This window comes from Quercus lobata, chromosome 4 (genome assembly GCF_001633185.2).
Source record: "Quercus lobata isolate SW786 chromosome 4, ValleyOak3.0 Primary Assembly, whole genome shotgun sequence".
Taxonomy (NCBI): Eukaryota; Viridiplantae; Streptophyta; class Magnoliopsida; order Fagales; family Fagaceae; genus Quercus; species Quercus lobata.
This window is the reverse complement of record NC_044907.1, coordinates 9,359,199-9,381,701: the sequence shown is the minus strand read 5'-3', so window position 1 is coordinate 9,381,701 and position 22,503 is coordinate 9,359,199. Positions and strand designations below refer to the sequence as shown.

The window sequence follows — 22,503 nt, the reverse complement described above, 5'->3', positions numbered from 1 at the left end:
GGTAAAAAAAATCGAATTTATTAACCCACAAAAAAACAAAAAAAAAAGTTCAGCCACCAACCACCCATGTGATGCTTGTGGTAATGGAAAAACAGTCATGGCCAAATGGGCGTCTTACGTACGCATATGCTTATAAATACCGCTAGTTTATTATAAAAATCAGAAGTTTAGAACAGAACCTGCAAGCAAATCATTCTAAGCCATCCTACTTTTAAACGATTGTTCTCATCTTACTTGCATTTAACTGTTTCAAGTGAGAAATGGCAGAAGGAGTTCTCTTCAACGTAGCTGAAGGAATCATTGGCCAACTGGGCCAACTAGCTCTCAAAGAGATTGGACTGCTCTGGGGTGTCAAAGAGGAGCTTGAAAACCTCAAAAACACGGTTTCAACAATAAACGCTGTGCTTCTGGATGCAGAGGAAAAGCAGGCGCAGAGCCATGCCATCAAGGATTGGGTGGCAAAGCTGAAAGATGTACTTTTTAAAGCAGACGACTTGCTGGATGACTTTTCCACCGAAGTTTTACGACGGGAAGTGATGACTGAGAATAAGAAAGCGAAAGAGGTACGCATCTTCTTTTCCAAATCGAACCAACTTGCATATGGTCTTAAAATGGGTCATAAGATTAAGTCAATTAGGGAGAGACTAGATGCTATTGAAGCGGATAGGAAGTTCCACTTAGAGGCACGTCCTAGGGAGACACAAGGCAGTAATAGGGTGAGAGAGAGTCATCATTTTGTACGTGCTGAAGATGTTATTGGAAGAGAGGTTGATAAGAAAGTCATCATAGAACGTTTATTAGATTCCAATATTAAACAGAATGTTACAGTTCATTCAATAGTTGGACTCGGAGGACTAGGTAAGACCACGTTAGCTCAATTAGTCTTCAATGATGAAGAAATTAAAAGTCATTTTGAGAAGAAATTGTGGGTGTGCATCTCTGATGATTTTGATGTAGAAATAATTGTTAAGAAAATCCTAGAATTTGCAAAAGGTAAGAAACTAGAGAACTTTGAAAAGAACAAATTGATAAATGATCTTCAAAAAGAAATTGGTGGATATAGATACTTTCTTGTATTAGATGATGTGTGGAATGATGATTCAGAAAAATGGGATAAGTTAAAAAGACTTCTACTAGGTGGTGCAAGAGGCAGTAGAATATTGTTGACTACACGTGAGGAGAAGGTTGCAAAGACTTCAAAAGCTATTGATTCATGGTTTTTAAGGTATTTAAATGAAGAGGAGTCTTGGTCATTATTTAAGCAAACGGCATTTGAAAATGGACAAGAACCAAAAAATTTAAGAATTAAGGAAATTGGAATGGAAATCGTTAGAAAGTGTAGAGGAATTCCACTTGCCATAAAGACTATAGGAAGCATATTGTACTTTAAAAACTCAGAAGAAGAATGGTTGTCCTTCAAAAATAATGAATTTTCAAAAATAGATCAAAAAGAAACTGACATCATACCTACGCTTAAGTTGAGTTATGATCATCTCCCATCAAATTTGAAACAATGCTTTGCTTATTGTAGTTTATTTCCAAAGGATTACCATATTGAAAGAAATAAATTGATCAAGCTATGGATGGCACAAGGATTCATTAAGTTGTCAAGTCAAAACCAATGCCTAGAAGATGTAGGTCATGAGTATTTTATGGAATTACTTTGGAGATCATTATTTCAAGAACCTATAGAAGATATGTATGGCAATATACGTGTATTCAAAATACACGATTTGATGCATGATCTGGCGAAATTAGTTGCGGGACAAGAGAGCACCACTTTAGGAATAAACAGGGAAAACATTGTTGAAAAAACTCATCATGTGTCCGTTGGTTTTGATTTAGGCTTATCATCACAAATTCCAACCTTGTTGTTTAAAGCAAAAAGGATAAGAACATTTATTTTACCAACTCCAAGACAAATGGTGTGGAACCAGGAAACTTGTGATGCATTTTTATCAAGTCTTACATTCTTGCGCATGTTAGATTTGAGTTGCATTGGCATTAGGAGTTTGCCACATTCTATTGGAAAGTTAAAGCATTTAAGGTATCTTGATCTTTCACAGAACTTTGCCATCCAGATGCTTCCTAATTCCATTACAAGTTTGCAAAATTTGGAGACACTAGATCTCTCTTTTTGTTATGGACTCATGGAATTGCCAAGAAATATTACCAAATTAGTCAACCTTAGGCATCTTGACATCTCTAATTGTAGAAAATTGACTCATATGCCATGTGGACTGGGTCAATTGACTAATCTTCAATCACTATCTCAGTATGTGTTGAGTACGGACTCTAGGCATGGTGAATTGATGGAACTTCAAGGACTAAATGGTTTGAGAGAAAATCTAAGTATTAAAAATCTGAGACACGAGAAAGATACCGCATTAGACTGTGGCGCTGCAAATTTGAAAGGGAAACAAAACCTCCATGGCTTGGAGTTGGAGTGGATAGAAGGAGGCGCAGATGACGTGGATGTTGAGTACGATGAGATGTCACTCAAACATTTGCAACCACACACAAATCTTAAAGAATTGGAGTTAGATGGGTACAGAGGAATGGTATATCCAAGTTGGCTCTTGTCACTAACAAATCTTGTAGATCTTAGGTTAAGGGCATTGAAGAATTGGCAACACATGCCACCATTGCATCAATTTCCTTCTCTTAAAACACTCATCCTAAGCGACCTTCCTTCTCTTGAATACATATCAAACAGTGTTAACCTTCCATCCCTAGTGGTGCTCAATCTTTCGGATTGCCCTAATCTAAAGGAATGGAAAATGGACTCCATTGAGGAGGATAACGATGATGACAATAATCACTCTCTGCCTTCATTCTCTCGTCTTTCCATTTTAAATATTAGGGAGTGCCCTAAACTCTCTTCCATGCCTGTATTTCCGTGCCTTGAACGGCTGGGGCTGGTGAATTCTAATTTGAGCCCATTAGAGCAGACAATATCGAAGGGAATGATACATATGGCATCTCAAGAGAACCCAACAATAACAGTAGCAGACTCAGCCTCTTCTACTTCTTCAACAACCTCCTCATTCGTCCCTCTCTCCAAATTAAAATCTTTGACTATTGGGCTAAAAAAGGCAGATCGTGATCGTGATCGTTTCCTTCGAAGTATAAGACATCTCACTGCAATTGAGGAACTAGAATTTCGATATTCTGATGAGATTGATTTATTTAATAATGGGAATGGGATGGAATGGCAAGGGCTGAAGAGGCTTCAGATTAACAGTTGTCCGAATTTGACTACCATACCGGAATGGATATGTAACTTCACATCTCTTCAATCACTTCGCATTCAGAATTGCCCCAATTTGACGTCATTGCCGGAAGGAATGCCTAAATCTTTAAGTACACTATTCATTTGGAATTGTCCCAAATTATTGGAAAGATGCAAGAGGGAAAAGGGTGAAGATTGGCCTAAGATTGCCCACATCCCAAACTTGGAACTGTTGTCTGAAGATGATTCAGGTATTAAATCTCATTATAAAGAACAAAATTTCTTCTTTCACCCTCTTTACTTTTGTAGCTAAATTTTTCCTAATTATTAAATTTCATTATGCAGAACAAACTGATAAGAAGAAGGAACCTGAGCTTAAGACTCGGCGCTTAACTAAAATTTTGGGGAGTTGCAGTTGTTCAACAAGTCAATAACTCATTGGTAATTATCTAGGAGTGGTTTCTTGTATCTTTTTGTCAACTAATAGAATTTTCATTCCTTACATGATTTATTCATGTCCCAAACACCACTTAGGAGAAAGAATATGGGAATTCCTTCCTCTGTTTCTTCATTCAAATAAATTATGTGCTTTTATCTCAAAGCAAGTTGATGTGGTGATGTATTTCAGTGTTTTACTTTTCATGTTGTAAACAGAGTGAAAATCAGCACTTGGCAATATTGGGATAATATTTTTGTGGAGAAAATCAGCCCTTGGCAATATTGGGATGATATTTTTGTGGAGAATTATAAGTGGCAATCACATTGCAAGATTAACTTGTGCAGGTATTTTATCGGTTCAATTCTTTCTTATATATAAACCTCACCATTTTTTTTTTTAATTTCTACCAAAAAAAATATATGAAAATCACAAGGGATGCGTTCTTAGTACTAATGTTTCATACCTATGTTTTAGGCTAGCTAAGTTTGGATTGAAAACACACTATTTACCATCTTTCATCTGACTTTTTTGTTATAATATGATAGATTGAGTTGGACTTAGACCATAACTTGATGTTCCTGGTAGCAATACCTGACAAAGGAACCTGCCATTTCCCAAGTGGTTGCTTATTCACCTTCTTGAATTCACATGTTATACAGGTAAACAAATACTAGGTCTTTTATTTACTTTTACATCTCGTTGTTCGTTTGAAGCCAAAAAAAAAAAAAAACTATTTTCACTATGGCAGATTCTTCAAAATGATTACTGTAGTTTATGATGAAAGTAGAGATCCAATGTCTGTTTATTACTTCTCTTATCCATACAGACACAAGAAAATTACATTCTCATTTGAAGAGAGGAGCTTAGAGTATGTAATCCAAAATGGTACTTATTGAATGATGCTCAGTGAAAATGGTCCACATTGAGCTGATACAGCTTATATCCCTGTTGCTGAAATCGAATTCAAAAGGATTTATCAGTACTCCATAATAAGGATGAGGGCTGCATTTCAGTTTGTGACAAGAGCAACCAATATCATCCCTTAGATCTGTGAGCTTGCCACCCCCACAGTTTTGGAAGGGGTTAGTGTTATTCTACAGTATAGTGGGAAATAAATGTCAGGTGGATATTAACTAACTTTATCAGCTTTTCTTTTCTCTTAGATGACTGATTCTAATAACGTGCAACTTCTCCCATGATTATCTTTTATATGCAGCCATTTAGCAAACATTTTGGTCACCTAAATGTAGAGATAAGCACCAATTCATGAGAGGGTTGCGGAAATCATGGAGGGATCCTGCATCATCCTTGGATATAACAGCTAGGCTGTAATTGGAAAGGTTCATACATCCAAGAATGAATCCAAGTGACTGCTCAGACCCTAGAGAGGAATTAAGACCTTAAGGATCTTACAGTCCAAATGCTTCTATAGGTTCATTCATATCATTTTAAACTCAATCCTCTATAAATTCATCAATTATAATTGACCAACTTCATTGTTGCGTTTTGTTTCAAGTATTGTTGATTTTACTTATGCATGTGGAAGGAATAGGATCTTTGAATAATAAAATGGTTAAGAGTTTACTAGTAGATGTTTCTTCAAATAGAGTTGGTTCTACAATTATATATGCAGCAACATAAAAAAATTGATAACACTTTAGTGGCTAAAGCTCCTAAATGAAGACATGTGCATGCACAACACATAAATGTATGTACTGATATATGAATATCCCCTTGGCCAGGCTTCTTCCTACAAGAGTGCATTTTCTGCTGGTTGAAACTACAGCCTTTAAGATGTATGAGACCATTAGGAGGAAGTCATTGATACTTATGAAGCTATAGGAAATATAAAGTTGATATAAATGGAGATGTAGAATTTAATAACGTTTATTTCAGATATTTAACTTTACTAAATGAACAAATATATTTAATGGGTTCTATTTCTATCCCAGCTGGCAAAACTTGAGCTTTTGTTGGACAAAGCAGAAGTAGAAAGTCATCAGTTACTAGTTCTCTAGAGAAATACTGTGATCTTCAGGTGGGAAAACTTCTTATAGATGATATTAAACTTAAAGAGTTTCGGAATAAATGGAGTGGGGGAAATTTGGTCTTGTCAGCCGAGAATCTTGGTTCATTGTGTCAACCATCAAAGATATATTGCATACATAAAGGATGGCACAGCTACTGAAGAAATAAGAGTTGCAGCTGAACTTGCCAGTGCGTTGTTTTACTGATATTTCCGGAGGTTCTAAGTTATGGTCCATGACTGTTCTTTAGAAGATCCTTTCATATTGGTAATCATATAAGTTGTTAACATATTTTGAAATTTGCAGCTGAGTGGACACCATGGGTGGTGAAGCACAAAACTCATTTGTCTGGTGGACAGAAGCAAACTGTTTCCATAGAAAGAGCAATTTCTAAACACCCATGGATTTTCACTTCTAGATGAAGCTAAAAGTGCATTTGATGCTGATTTTGAGAGAATAGCACAAGAGGCATTGTACATGAAGGTTTGCAAACTACTGTTTTTGTTGCTCATCGTTTGAGCATGATCAATAATGAGTTAATGACAATATGATTGCTGTCTTTCATAGGGGATAGATGTTTGAAAAAGGAATTTTAACAGTATGGTCATACCATATTCTCTTTAATCACATCTAGAGTCATTTTCATGTGTTTGATCCAGTAATTTTATTCTGTAAACTATAGTCTAGTTCACCAATGTGGCACTATATATCATATGATTTAGGCATATGAATTCTGAATTTTACATTTTAACAAAAAGAAACCTATAGAATTGCATATAATTAATTCTTTGCATTTTTTTAATGAATTATTGGTCTATATCCTGGATATTGTAAGCATTCCTTTTTCCTTCCAAACTTTTCTATGAAGCTAACACAATTGACTAAAAGCTTATAAGACAATTTTAAGACTTTTAGCATTAATTTTCACCCTTAAATTTGTCTTAAAATATTTTATTTTTTCTGATTCATTATCATATCGCAAATTCCAACCCTATTGTGAGAAGCAGGATATACACTAAGAACTCGTCAAGTATCCTGATCATGAGGCATACATCCAGCTTATACAATTGCAAGAAGTTAAGGAGTCAAAACAAGCTGCACATTGTCGGCAGCATCACAAAGTGCTATTAATCTTTCTGATAGTCAATTCAAAAAATGTTAGTCTTACATCCATTAGCCAGGGATCATTTGAAGCTCAAATAGCTGCCTTGACTTAGCAAGGTGGCAAAGCAACATCCTCAGGTGTTTAGCAAGCAAGTAGTCCTTTCAAAATTTTCAATCTTTCTTCCAACACTAGTGAAAGTTTCAAGAAGCAGGATATTCATTCCCATCAAATTGGTCAATAAGTTTTAGAATTATATTTAGTTTGTGTGTTTTCTTTGCTTTAACCATGCCACCATCCATGGAAGCTATGGCAACCAAGTTTTACGGCTATTGATTCTAGCAAAAGCCAAAGTTATTGCTGCTTTTTTATTAACAATGATAAATTCAAAGTTAAACATCAACCTAAGTGATGTGTCCAGGATGACAAGGAATATACAAAGAGAGATATTGAGCTCCATCAAGTAGGCTTTAAGTATCCATCTAGACTAGATATTCAGGTTTTCCAATAACTCAGCTTTGCTATTCATACTAAGTACTAGAGTTAATTTTTCAACAAAATGATCAAGTCATAATTGTATTGTTTTGACTCTTATCCTTTCAGAACGTCACAGTTGTTAGAAAAGGTGGAAATGGAGGATGCATAGTGACTACAATGTGCAAAGATTTTTAATCCTAAATCAGCTCATTTGATGGAATTGAAAATCTGAAAGGTTAAATTGAAGTGGATTGAGTAGACTGATTGGTCTTGTCAGTCAAGAATCAGTTTTGTTCAATGACTTTATCCATGCCAATGCTGTAGATGAGGAAGAAAGTGCAATGAGGTGGAAACCATAGCTGCATCAAAGTTTCAAATGTGCAAAGTTTCATTAGAGGCTTGCGACAGGTTTGTAGAGAAAAATATTCTACTAAATTCATCATTCTATAGTTCTTAATGATACAAGTAACAAAGTCAATTGAGCAACTATTGAGTAAAACATCTCTATAATTGATAAATGTAGGATTATAATTTTTTTTTTTTAGGAGTTTAGCATTTTCTTGTGAGTCTTCCAGACTCATTGGACCATACTGCTTCATTTAGTTTCTGTCAAATAAAATGCAGGACTATCATATCATGGTAATACTATAAGGATTCCAATTATCCAGCGGGCAGAAGAAACTAGTAGCCACTAGATGTCCAAGATACTACTTTAAACAAGGCTACAAATACTCTCAAAGCTGAATCTGAACAAATAAATCAAGATGCACTGAACCAAGTGATGGTGAACCAGGCTACAACTGTCATGACCTGTCCATTATCTAAAGGTGATCAAAATAAAATTATCAGAGAGAAAGGAGAGCTTGAGATTTTGATTGTGAATTTGCCACCTTGACAAACTGAGAAGGGCCAGTGTTTTTTGCTGCAGAGTTGCAAATAATAATAAGGTAGAAATTAATTAGAAACAACTCTATCAAGTACTTTTTAAATGATTGATCCTATGTACCATGCAACTTGTCTCATGGTTGAATTTCAGGTCCAGGCATTTCACAAACATTTAGGTCACATGTCAAGCGGATATGAAGTTAATTGCTATCGCCTAGTGGTGCAATCAGATGCAGACAAATCTGTTACTAGCTTAATGGAAATTCATCTACTATCAATGTTCCTGCGCTTCAATTCTGTAAGAGAGAGAAACTATATACCTAGTTATTAATCTAAAAGCTAATGAGGAACAACCAGAAATTAGATCTCAGAGTCTTGCATGTGTTCAACAAAAGAAAAACTCCTAGTACACTCTACAGAGGCACCCTCCCACAACCAAGTGCAGAGCTAAACCTGAAGCAATGTCTCAGCCTTTCAGGGGTAACAATAGGTGTGCCTCGTCTACATAGCATTGTAGTACCATGCAGGCAGAGGAGAGAGGACATTGAGGGAGCAAAATGTTTCGTTCGCATGTAACAACGGCCTTGGCCAATAGAATTTTACCTGATGTGGTGTACACTATTCGCCTTCCCTTTATATAAGAGGAAGGAAAACTTGTATTAAGACATACATTAAGAAAATAGTGCACAAGAAGACTGGCTTGAGCCCGTGGTTTTTCTCTCTGTGTTCCTTTTCACAGAGAGTTTTCCACGTAAAAACTTGTTGGTTGCTCTCATTTTCCTTCGTTTTTCATTTATTTTTTATGTTACTTCGCATTCTCCTACAAACCATTGGAATTTAGACGTCCAAGACATTGCTATATAATGCTACAAATGCAATCAATCACTCAATTTTAATCACGGTGGTTAAAAATAGTGTTATATAATATAGAAAGGGAAGCTTGAGACTTTGATTATGCTACAAAATAGTGTTTCTCTACAGTAGTGGCAAATAATGGTAATGCAATTGTAATTAAATTACTTTTTATTTTTTAGATAAGCGATTGTACGTAATGTGCAACTTGTCTCATGATTGTCATTTTAGTCATGTTCAAGAGAATATGAAATCCTCAGAGCTAGTAGCATATAGAGCACATCTAACAAAATTGCCTACACTAAATTTTGGTCATCAATAAGAGTTGTGATTTAGTGCTCTGTACCATTTTTTACTTCATTTAGGAAGCTTTATTTCCAGTTCCAACTTCTAGTTGCCAAAATCAACTTTTTCTCTAAACCATTAAAATCTCTAAAAAGGGAAATAATAAATTAAATCCCCAAAATAAATATATCATAATTAAAGAAGAAAATTCTCATGGTTTGATCTTTAGTTGATCTAGAGTTTCTTGATATTACAGAAAAAAAAAATTAAAAAAGAAAATTCTAATGTTATTTTGAATTATTTGATATGTAGTTAATTTAGAGTTTCTTGATCTTAGTTCAATTGATAACTTTTACGTTTTATTATTTGTACAATAGTTTCCAAAAGCAATAAAGAATTTGTGTCTCATTTTTTATGTTCCACTTTATACACTACCAACCATAGTTTGCTACACACACACACATACACACACACACACACACACACATATATATATATATATATATATATATTCTTTCATTGTAAGTTGTAATTAGTGGAATATAATGTAGATTAGTTTATACTCCTAGTCCTAGCATCTCCTAGTGTTTCCAATAGAGTTGGAGATGAAATTTTTGTCTTTTTCCCTCTAAATAAAAAATTTAAGCATTTTGTCATTTTCAAGGAAAATTATTAAGTATTTCTGGAATGAATAGTTATTTCATTTTCGAAGTATGACCAATAATGGATCTAGTTCTTGCTCTTAAAAAATAGAATAAAATATAATAATGAATCCAATTTTAGTATTTTTATCTCAACTTGATTTATTGGTGTTATTCTAATAACTTAAATGACAAAAATAGATTTGGTGTTTAGCATAGTATAGTATCAACCATCAATTACTAATTGAATTTATTAATGTCAGAGGGGCCTCTCAAAAATCATAATTTTTAAAAATTTTATAAATTAAAGCAATGACGAAAAGTATGTTTGATAAATATCTCAAAAAGAGTGATTCCTCTACTCTTTTTGCTTTTTGTTCTTAAGGTTGCAAATAAAATACACAACAGATTGCAGTATTTTGGGCATCATAAGCAAATTTTGAATGTGCAATTCTGGAGTCCCCTTACAATAGTGTATCTTTCCTAACTGTCAATAGAAAAATCTATTGAAATCTATAGTTTGTTATCTTGAAAAAATAAATATATTGTAGAAGCTAAGGTTTCTAACAAGTGGTCTTTTATGAGTAATTTATAAATTCACGTTAGATTTTAGTGCACAATATAGGCAAACTGAAATTTTCTCGCATATTAATAGCTTGAACAACTTGATGATTAGAGGTGATTGGATAGTTGCTGTAGCTGCAACCTGTTATTCCACCAGCATGGCACTAGACTAGAGAAGTTTTTAATCCAAAAACTAGCAAAAAATATTATCAAGACTACAATATAATATTAATTCCTACAATCCTGATTTTTCTTTTTCTCTTGTTGATTTTCCATTATAAAGCATGTTCAATTGTAAGCTAGACCATGAGCATTCATAATAAGTTGCTTATTTCTTCTTTAATTTAAACCATTTAGATTTTGTTAAATTTGTTTTATGTATTTTATTAAATTCTATTATTACTATATGTGTTATTGTTTTATCAAATTGTGAGAAGAGTAGAGAATAATATCCGTACAATTTAAAATTAGTCCATTAGAGACTAGGCAATGTTAACAGTGGCTCTAATAAGTAACAAGAGGGAAAGAAACATGGATATAAAAACTGAAGAGGTAGTTTGTTTACTGTTCTGACCCATCTTCTTTGGGGGATATAAAAACTGTTACTCTGCCAAGTGCCAGTTTGTTTGCTTCTTTAGAGCAGCGACTTCATGCATTCATGCTGAAGGTTCAAACTCTATCCATATTACTCCTACTGTGACCCTGCTTCTCACATTGCATAATTATATTCTTTGACAGAATGGATGTAGCTTCCAATTTAGAATCACTTGGCAGTCCAATAATCTTAGGAAATTCATATTTTTGGATATAGGTTGATGATGTTGATGGATACCTCTTCCTTCTTGTTGATGGTGCACAACGTGTCTACCATCTTCTTCTTCTTCCTCTAGAGGCATAGCAAATCGGCAAAGAGGACACCATCGGCGAACACGGAGCCAATTTTCGGTACACGCAGAATGAAACCTATGCTTACATGGCATCTCTCTGGCCTCACTACCGACCTCAAACTGTTCCAAACAAATCGAGCAGTCTTGAGACTCCTCCGCTGTCACTGTCACACTTGGCATGGACTTCCACCGAGTTGTCATGGTAATCAGATGGAGAGAGAGACCTTTGGTAGTGGTTCTAATCACTTCTTTTGTGAGAGGTGAGCCCAAAGATTTATATAACTTAATGATTTAATTAATGATTATGCATATTTAAGTACATGAAATTTACTATCGGTAACTTTTATTTGATAGAATAGTTTGCATCAAAACACAGCTTAGATTTTTTTTCTAGAAATGATATATTTCAGGGATGGTATTCATTTTATGCCCCTGGTCAGTGAGAAACTTTGGGAAGACAATGATTATAAAATCCTAACTTCTATTTTTTCTTTTAAGCCAAAATTGATAAGCATCCTACTGAATTCATATTCGAAAAGAGGAGCTTAGATTCTGAAATCCATAATATATGGTACTTATTGAATGATGCCAGGTGAAAATGCTCCGGTATGACCTGAGACAGCATATTCATGAGGCTGAATTGAATTTAAAAGGCTCCATTAGTACTCCATAAAAAGGTTGAGAGCCAAAATTCAGTTTGTTAATTTACAAGTTATTTTGAGTTCTAAACTTTCTAATGTTGGATAATGAGCAATCAATATCATCCCCTAGAGCTGTGAGCTTGCCACCCCAACAATAGAAGCTCATTTTTTTTTTCTTGTAGTAGAGTGGCAAATAAATGTTAGGTGGATACTAACTATCTAACTTTATCAACTTCTTGTTTCTCTTTAGATGACCAACTTCTCACATGATTACCTTTTATATGCAGGCATTCAGCAAACATTTTGGTTCAGGCAGATACGTAGTACATAGGCACAACCTAAATGCAGCACATGGTCACTTGTGAAATGTAGAAAAAAAAGCAGCAATCTATGAGAGAGGTGTGGAAATCAAGGAGGATTCTACAACGTGCTTGGATATGTGCAAATATATTTAATTGATTCTATTTCTATATTCCAGATGGCAAAACTTGGGTTTTGGTTGGACAAAGCAAAAGCGCCGGAAGTCAACAGTTATCGGTTCTTCAAAGTGATACAATGATCTTCAGGTGGGCAAAGTTCTTATGAATAATATTAATCTCAAAAATTTCAGATTAAATGGAGTAGGGAAAATTTGGTGTTGTCAGCCAAGAACCCTTGTTCTTTTCATCCACCATCAAATATAATATTGCATATGGAAAGGTGGTGCAAGAATTGAAGAAATAAGAGATGCACAAGAACTTGCCTATGCTGGTTATTTACTGATACATTGCTTGAGGTTCTAACTTCTCGTCCATGACTGTACTATAGATGATCCTTTCATCTTGATAATCATCTAAGTTGTTAATATATATATTTTGGAAATTTGAAATTTGCAGCTAAGTGGAATCCATGGGTGGTGAAGCACAAGACTTATTTGTCTTGTGGACAGAAGCAAACTGCTTCCATGGCAAGAGCAATTTCTAAACACCAATGGATTTTAACTTTTAAACGTAGCTGAAAGTGTATTTGATGCTGGTTTTGAGAATATAGCACAAGAGGCATTGGACATGAATGTACGCAAACTATTGTTCTAATTGCTTATCATTTGAGCATGATCAAGAAGGCCAAAATAATTGATGTCTTTCATAGACAATAGGGGCCCGTTTGGTACATGTGTTTAAAAACTAAAAATTGTTGTTTGAAAATATTTGTGGAAATACGTGTGGGTGAAAAAGTGCGTTGAAATGCGTGAAATATTGTTTAAAAACTGAAAATAGTTGTTTAAAAACACAAACCAAACACCCCCTAGATGTTTGAAAAAGTAATGTTAAAACTATAGTCATAACATACTCTCTTTAATCACATCTTGAGCCATTTTCACGTGTGTCTCAAGCAGTAATTTTATTTTCTATAAACTATAGTCTTTGTTCACCGCAGCGGCATAGTTTATCTTTTGACCTAGGTATATGAATTCTAAATTTTACATTTCAACAAAAAGAAACTATAATAATGCATATAATTACTTTTTTTACATTATCTTTATGAATTATTGGCCTATGTCCTAGATAGTGAAAGCATTTCTTTTTTTCTCCCAAACTTTTATATGAAGTAACTCAATTGACTAGAAGTTCAAAAAACAATATTAATACTTTCAGTATTACTGTTTGACCTTGTCTGAAAACATAGACCTAAGTAGCAAAAGACAAAGCTGTTGATGCTTCCTTATTAGCAATGATAGATTCAAAGTTAATGAATCATACAAGGGAAAAATCATGTATGCTTTAGATATCCATCTAGGCTAGATATTCAGGTTTTCTAAGGCCTTAGCTTTGCCATTCATTTTGGCAAAGGTTAAATTTTATTTTCAAATTGTGTTTTACCACCCATTTACTTCTATACAGCATTAGCAACAAAGCAGTAATAGTTTTTTTTTTTTTAATTGATCAAGTGGTAATTGGGAAAAAAAATACAGATTAATCAAGACATTATTGTAATGTTGTCACTCTTTTCTTTCAAAAAGTCATAATTGTTGGAAAAATTGGAAATGGGCAATGCATAGTGACTGCAATATTGCAAAGATTGTTTGATCCTAAATCAGGTCACCTGATGGAATTGAAAATTGAAGGGTTAAATTGAAGTGGATGAGCTGATAGATTAGTCTTGTCAGTCAAAAATCAATTTTGTTCAATGACTCATCCATGCCAACACTGCATAAGAGAAAGAAGAAAATGAGAACGAGGTGGAAAGCAAAGCTACATCAAAGTTACAAATGCACAAAGGTTTGTGAGTGGCTTACAACAGGTTAGTACAGCAAAATATTCTCCTAAACTCATCATTCAATAGTTCTTAATGATCCAAGTTACCAAGTCAATTGAGCTACTTCAAAGTAAAACAACATTTAATAGCTTTCAATGGATAAAGAAAAATGGAAGCATTATTACTTCAATCTTTTTCCTCTCTACAATTGATAAATGTAGGGTTATAAATTTTTGTTTTGGAGTTTAGCATTTGCTTACAGACTTATTGGACCATACAGCTTCATTTAGTTTCTGCCGAATAAAATGCAGGATTATCATATCACGGTAATACCATGAGGATTCCAATTATCCAACAGTAAGAAGAAACAGGTAGCCATTAGATGTCCAAGATACCAAATACACTCAAAGCTGTATCTGAACATATAATTGAAGATGCACTGAATCGCATGATGGTGAACCAGGCTACAACTGTCGTGATCTGTCCATTATCTGCATGGTGATCAAAATAGAATTATCAAAGAGAAAGGAGATCTTGAGAATTTGATTGTGAATTTGCCACCTTGACAATGCAAGAAGGCCGTGTGTTTTTCTGCTGTATAATATAATATTACGACCTGATCCTTTCTTACTAAAGTCATTTGCAAAAAGTTTCCTATACCAAAATTTTCTTATATTTCAGGAGGTAAACTTGCAATCCTGATTTTCTTTTTTTTTCTTTGATTTTGTTAAATTGTAAGCTAGACCATGAGCATTCATAAGTTAATTATTTCTTCTTTAGTTTATATTATTCATATTTATTTTTATTGTGATTGTTTTATTAAATCATGAGGAAAATTAAAATTTGTTTAATTTTAAATTCATCAATTGAATCTTTGAGTTCAATCAGCTTGATTTTAACTTCTACTTATCAAAATCAAGTACAGTTTCTTTTTCTTTTTGGAAATTGTTGTTGGGTTCCAAATCATTCATGAAGTAAGTGGTAACCTGAAATACCAATGACAATTAAATCCTTGGTATAGGCAAAAATCATAAGAAGAGAAGTTCAGTGACATTAATTTCAACCGTGTTTGATGACATCTATACGCACACTTTGACATTAAGGATGAAGGAACAACAAGATTTTATAATTAGTCTTTTCTTTTTCACTAATTCAAGAGAACAAATGAGAACCATTTTTGTTTTTCGAGTTAGAGTCTTCTTTAAAATACCAAAGTCACCTAGACACTTTATATATATTTTTATTTTTATACACTATTTTAAGGAATTCATTTTTGGTAAATTATTTTTTGGAATTCACATAGAAAATTGTACAAAATCTAACATATTCTATACAGTTATTGTCCATATGTTTTTTTTTTTTTTTTGAGAAACTTGTCCATATGTTTATAATGTGCAAAAATTGTGTCTTTCAAGTTTCAACCTCTTATATAAACCTTTTTCTTCTTCTTATTTTTCTATTTTAGTGACCAAAACCTCATCTTTAATTGGACACTATCTAATTTATTATATAACGCTAAAAAAATAGAACAAACAGGCAATATTGACTAACTAATATGCAAATTAAAAATAAAAAACAAATAGAGGAAATGGATAGTTCAAGGCTTCTTATTTCTTTCCATGAACTTATGAAAGTATCTACCTAGGGAGTGATATTGTAAAAGGAATTTTGTTGAACTCTAAAGTCATACTCCATTTAATAATTTTTATTATTAAATTAATGCTATCTAAATAAATACTCAAAATAGTGACAATTGATTCAAGTAAAATTAAGATATAATATATAATATTATATTTGGTACTAATACTTAACTCTTTACTAAAAAAAAAATTAAGACATAATTTCTAATATTATATTTAGTACATAACTCATTTTGAAGCTTTTTTTTTGGTTGGGGGAGGGGGTCATTGGAGGTTATGGGCAGTATAATTCTCTCCCTTCCTTTAAAACCCTCTTGCTTAAAACTTTTATAACCTAAAGACACATTTATACATTTTTACCCAAAAAAAATCACAAGGGAATGCGTTCTTAGTACTAATGTTTCATTCCTATGTTTTAGGCTAGCTAAGTTTGCATTGAAAACACACTATTTACCATCTTTCATCTGACTTTTTTGTTATAATATGATAGATTGAGTTGGACTTAGACCATAAGTTGATGTTCCTGGTAGCAATACCTGACAAAGGAACCTGCCATTTCCCAAGTGGTTGCTTATTCACCTTCTTGAATTCACATGTTATACAGGTAAACAAATACTAGGTCTTTTATTTACTTTTACATCTCATTGTTCGTTTGAAGCCAAAAAAAAAAAAAAAAAAAAAAAACACTATTTTCACTATGGCAGATTCTTCAAAATGATTACTGTAGTTTATGATGAAAGTAGAGATCCAATGTCTGTTTATTACTTCTCTTATCCATACAGACACAAGAAAATTACATTCTCATTTGAAGAGAGGAGCTTAGAGTATTAATCCAAAATGGTACTTATTGAATGATGCTCGGTGAAAATGGTCCACATTGAGCTGATACAGCTTATATCCCTGTTGCTGAAATCGAATTCAAAAGGATTTATCAGTACTCCATAATAAGGATGAGGGCTGCATTTCAGTTTGTGACAAGAGCAACCAATATCATCCCTTAGATCTGTGAGCTTGCCACCCCAACAGTTTTGGAAGGGGTAAGTGTTATTCTACAGTATAGTGGGAAATAAATGTCAGGTGGATATTAACTAACTTTATCAGCTTTTCTTTTCTCTTAGATGACTGATTCTAATAACGTGCAACTTCTCCCATGATTATCTTTTATATGCAGCCATTTAGCAAACATTTTGGTCACCTAAATGTAGAGATAAGCACCAATTCATGAGAGGGTTGCGGAAATCATGGAGGGATCCTGCATCATCCTTGGATATAACAGCCAGGCTGTAACTGGAAAGGTTCATTCATATCATTTTAAACTCAATCCTCTATAAATTTATCGATTATAATTTACCAACTTCATTGTTGCATTTTGTTTCAAGTATTGTTGATGTTACTTATGCATGTGGAAGGAATAGGATCTTTGAATAATAAAATGGTTAAGAGTTTACTAGTAGATGTTTCTTCAAATAGAGTTGGTTCTACAATTATATATGCAGCAACATAAAAAAATTGATAACACTTTAGTGGCTAAAGCTCCTAAATGAAGACATGTGCATGCACAACACATAAATGTATGTACTGATATATGAATATCCTCTAGGCCTGGCTTCTTCCTACAAGAGTGCATTTTCTGCTGGTTGAAACTACAGCCTTTAAGATGTATGAGACCATTAGGAGGAAGTCATTGACACTTATGAAGCTATAGGAAATATAAAGTTGATATAAATGGAGATGTAGAATTTAATAACGTTTATTTCAGATATTTAACTTTACTAAATGAACAAATATATTTAATGGGTTCTATTTCTATCCCAGCTGGCAAAACTTGAGCTTTTGTTGGACAAAGCAGAAGTAGAAAGTCATCAGTTACTAGTTCTCTAGAGAAATACTGTGATCTTCAGGTGGGAAAACTTCTTATAGATGATATTAAACTTAAAGAGTTTCGGAATAAATGGAGTGGGGGAAATTTGGTCTTGTCAGCCGAGAATCTTGGTTCATTGTGTCAACCATCAAAGATAATATTGCATACATAAAGGATGGCACAGCTACTGAAGAAATAAGAGTTGCAGCTGAACTTGCCAGTGCGTTGTTTTACTGATATTTCCGGAGGTTCTAAGTTATGGTCCATGACTGTTCTTTAGAAGATCCTTTCATATTGGTAATCATATAAGTTGTTAACATATTTTGAAATTTGCAGCTGAGTGGACACCATGGGTGGTGAAGCACAAAACTCATTTGTCTGGTGGACAGAAGCAAACTGTTTCCATAGAAAGAGCAATTTCTAAACACCCATGGATTTTCACTTCTAGATGAAGCTAAAAGTGCATTTGATGCTGATTTTGAGAGAATAGCACAAGAGGCATTGTACATGAAGGTTTGCAAACTACTGTTTTTGTTGCTCATCGTTTGAGCAGGATCAATAATGAGTTAATGACAATATGATTGCTGTCTTTCATAGGGGATAGATGTTTGAAAAAGGAATTTTAACAGTATGGTCATACCATATTCTCTTTAATCACATCTAGAGTCATTTTCATGTGTTTGATCCAGTAATTTTATTCTGTAAACTATAGTCTAGTTCACCAATGTGGCACTATATATCATATGATTTAGGTATATGAATTCTGAATTTTACATTTTAACAAAAAGAAACCTATAGAATTGCATATAATTAATTCTTTGCATTTTTTTTTTAGTGAATTATTGGTCTATATCCTGGATATTGTAAGCATTCCTTTTTCCTTCCAAACTTTTCTATGAAGCTAACACAATTGACTAAAAGCTTATAAGACAATTTTAAGACTTTTAGCATTAATTTTCACCCTTAAATTTGTCTTAAAATATTTTATTTTTTCTGATTCATTATCATATCACAAATTCCAACCCTATTGTGAGAAGCAGGATATACACTAAGAACTCGTCAAGGATCCTGATCGTGAGGCATACATCCAGCTTATACAATTGCAAGAAGTTAAGGAGTCAAAACAAGCTGCACATTGTCGGCAGCATCACAAAGTACTATTAATCTTTCTGATAGTCAATTCAAAAAATGTTAGTCTTACATCCATAAGCCAGGGATCATTTGAAGCTCAAATAGCTGCCTTGACTTAGCAAGGTGGCAAAGCAACATCCTCAGGTGTTTTGCAAGTAAGTAGTCCTTTCACAATTTTCAATCTTTCTTCCAACACTAGTGAAAGTTTCAAGAAGCAGGATATTCATTCCCATCAAATTGGTCAATAAGTTTTAGAATTATATTTAGTTTGTGTGTTTCCTTTGCTTTAACCATGCCACCATCCATGGAAGCTATGGCAACCAAGTTTTATGGCTATTGATTCTAGCAAAAGCCAAAGTTATTGCTGCTTTTTTATTAACAATGATAAATTCAAAGTTAAACATCAACCTAAGTGATGTGTCCAGGATGACAAGGAATATACAAAGAGAGATATTGAGCTCCATCAAGTAGGCTTTAAGTATCCATCTAGACTAGATATTCAGGTTTTCCAATAACTCAGCTTTGCTATTCATACTAAGTACTAGAGTTAATTTTTCAACAAAATGATCAAGTCATAATTGTATTGTTTTGACTCTTATCCTTTCAGAACGTCACAGTTGTTAGAAAAGGTGGAAATGGAGGATGCATAGTGATTACAATGTGCAAAGATTTTTAATCCTAAATCAGCTCATTTGATGGAATTGAAAATCTGAAAGGTTAAATTGAAGTGGATTGAGTAGACTGATTGGTCTTGTCAGTCAAGAATCAGTTTTGTTCAATGACTTTATCCATGCCAATGCTGTAGATGAGGAAGAAAGTGCCATGAGGTGGAAACCATAGCTGCATCAAAGTTTCAAATGTGCAAAGTTTCATTAGAGGCTTACGACAGGTTTGTAGAGAAAAATATTCTACTAAATTCATCATTCTATAGTTCTTAATGATACAAGTAACAAAGTCAATTGAGCAACTATTGAGTAAAACATCTCTATAATTGATAAATGTAGGATTATAATTTTTTTTTTTTTTTAGGAGTTTAGCATTTTCTTGTGAGTCTTCCAGACTCATTGGACCATACTGCTTCATTTAGTTTCTGTCAAATAAAATGCAGGACTATCTTATCATGGTAATACTATAAGGATTCCAATTATCCAGCGGGCAGAAGAAACGAGTAGCCACTAGATGTCCAAGATACTATTTTAAACAAGGCTACAAATACTCTCAAAGCTGAATCTGAACAAATAAATCAAGATGCACTGAACCAAGTGATGGTGAACCAGGCTACAACTGTCATGACCTGTCCATTATCTAAAGCTGATCAAAATAAAATTATCAGAGAGAAAGGAGAGCTTGAGATTTTGATTGTGAATTTGCCACCTTGACAAACTGAGAAGGGCCAGTGTTTTTTGCTGCAGAGTTGCAAATAATAATAAGGTAGAAATTAATTAGAAACAACTCTATCAAGTACTTTTTAAATGATTGATCCTATGTACCATGCAACTTGTCTCATGGTTGAATTTCAGGTCCAGGCATTTCACAAACATTTAGGTCACATGTCAAGCGGATATGAAGTTAATTGCTATCGCCTAGTGGTGCAATCAGATGCAGACAAATCTGTTACTAGCTTAATGGAAATTCATCTACTATCAATGTTCCTGCGCTTCAATTCTGTAAGAGAGAGAAACTATATACCTAGTTATTAATCTAAAAGCTAATGAGGAACAACCAGAAATTAGATCTCAGAGTCTTGCATGTGTTCAACAAAAGAAAAACTCCTAGTACACTCTACAGAGGCACCCTCCCACAACCAAGTGCAGAGCTAAACCTGAAGCAATGTCTCAGCCTTTCAGGGGTAACAATAGGTGTGCCTCGTCTACATAGCATTGTAGTACCATGCAGGCAGAGGAGAGAGGACATTGAGGGAGCAAAATGTTTCGTTCGCATGTAACAACGGCCTTGGCCAATAGAATTTTACCTGATGTGGTGTACACTATTCGCCTTCCCTTTATATAAGAGGAAGGAAAACTTGTATTAAGACATACATTAAGAAAATAGTGCACAAGAAGACTGGCTTGAGCCCGTGGTTTTTCTCTCTGTGTTCCTTTTCACAGAGAGTTTTCCACGTAAAAACTTGTTGGTTGCTCTCATTTTCCTTCGTTTTTCATTTATTTTTTATGTTACTTCGCATTCTCCTACAAACCATTGGAATTTAGACGTCCAAGACATTGCTATATAATGCTACAAATGCAATCAATCACTCAATTTTAATCAAGGTGGTTAAAAATAGTGTTATATAATATAGAAAGGGAAGCTTGAGACTTTGATTATGCTACAAAATAGTGTTTCTCTACAGTAGTGGCAAATAATGGTAATGCGATTGTTAATTAAATTACTTTTTATTTTTTAGATAAGCGATTGTACGTAATGTGCAACTTGTCTCATGATTGTCATTTTAGTCATGTTCAAGAGAATATGAAATCCTCAGAGCTAGTAGCATAGAGCACATCTAACAAAATTGCCTACACTAAATTTTGGTCATCAATAAGAGTTGTGATTTAGTGCTCTGTACCATTTTTTACTTCATTTAGGAAGCTTTATTTCCAGTTCCAACTTCTAGTTGCCAAAATCAACTTTTTCTCTAAACCATTAAATCTCTAAAAAGGGAAATAGTAAATTAAATCCCCAAAATAAATATATCATAATTAAAGAAGAAAATTCTCATGGTTTGATCTTTAGTTGATCTAGAGTTTCTTGATATTACAGAAAAAAAAAATTAAAAAAGAAAATTCTAATGTTATTTTGAATTATTTGATATGTAGTTAATTTAGAGTTTCTTGATCTTAGTTCAATTGATAACTTTTACGTTTTATTATTTGTACAATAGTTTCCAAAAGCAATAAAGAATTTGTGTCTCATTTTTTATGTTCCACTTTATACACTACCAACCATAGTTTGCTACACACACACACATACACACACACACACACACACACATATATATATATATATATATATATATTCTTTCATTGTAAGTTGTAATTAGTGGAATATAATGTAGATTAGTTTATACTCCTAGTCCTAGCATCTCCTAGTGTTTCCAATAGAGTTGGAGATGAAATTTTTGTCTTTTTCCCTCTAAATAAAAAATTTAAGCATTTTGTCATTTTCAAGGAAAATTATTAAGTATTTCTGGAATGAATAGTTATTTCATTTTCGAAGTATGACCAATAATGGATCTAGTTCTTGCTCTTAAAAAATAGAATAAAATATAATAATGAATCCAATTTTAGTATTTTTATCTCAACTTGATTTATTGGTGTTATTCTAATAACTTAAATGACAAAAATAGATTTGGTGTTTAGCATAGTATAGTATCAACCATCAATTACTAATTGAATTTATTAATGTCAGAGGGGCCTCTCAAAAATCATAATTTTTAAAAATTTTATAAATTAAAGCAATGACGAAAAGTATGTTTGATAAATATCTCAAAAAGAGTGATTCCTCTACTCTTTTTGCTTTTTGTTCTTAAGGTTGCAAATAAAATACACAACAGATTGCAGTATTTTGGGCATCATAAGCAAATTTTGAATGTGCAATTCTGGAG

General features: G+C 33.4%; 2 protein-coding genes across 13 annotated transcripts in view; both read left to right on the top strand.

Annotated features, from left to right (window-relative positions):
- LOC115986365 (putative disease resistance protein RGA1) overlaps positions 1-6,008 on the top strand; it is a 54,095-nt gene extending 48,087 nt beyond the window's left edge. The window contains exon 7 of the mRNA XM_031109286.1: positions 5,624-6,008. The gene's annotated coding sequence lies outside the window, so the exon portion shown is untranslated. The remainder of the gene's footprint in view (positions 1-5,623) is intronic.
- On the top strand, positions 209-20,631 carry LOC115986367 (putative disease resistance protein RGA4). 12 transcript variants are annotated; one of them, XM_031109295.1, is made up of 11 exons: positions 209-3,483; positions 3,578-3,673; positions 3,887-4,015; positions 16,398-16,511; positions 17,723-17,988; positions 18,105-18,281; positions 18,809-19,054; positions 19,325-19,402; positions 19,507-19,788; positions 20,008-20,330; positions 20,420-20,631. In XM_031109295.1, the coding sequence occupies exons 1-2, from the start codon at positions 261-263 to the stop codon at positions 3,664-3,666; spliced, it is 3,312 nt and encodes a 1,103-aa protein (XP_030965155.1). In that variant the 5' UTR covers positions 209-260; the 3' UTR covers positions 3,667-3,673; positions 3,887-4,015; positions 16,398-16,511; positions 17,723-17,988; positions 18,105-18,281; positions 18,809-19,054; positions 19,325-19,402; positions 19,507-19,788; positions 20,008-20,330; positions 20,420-20,631. The 12 variants fall into 12 exon arrangements, 10 of the variants coding, with proteins under 10 accessions (XP_030965155.1, XP_030965154.1, XP_030965151.1 ...); XM_031109294.1 differs by having other exon boundaries at positions 17,723-18,016; XM_031109291.1 differs by having other exon boundaries at positions 17,723-18,023.
- Positions 20,632-22,503: the final 1,872 nt, after the last annotated feature.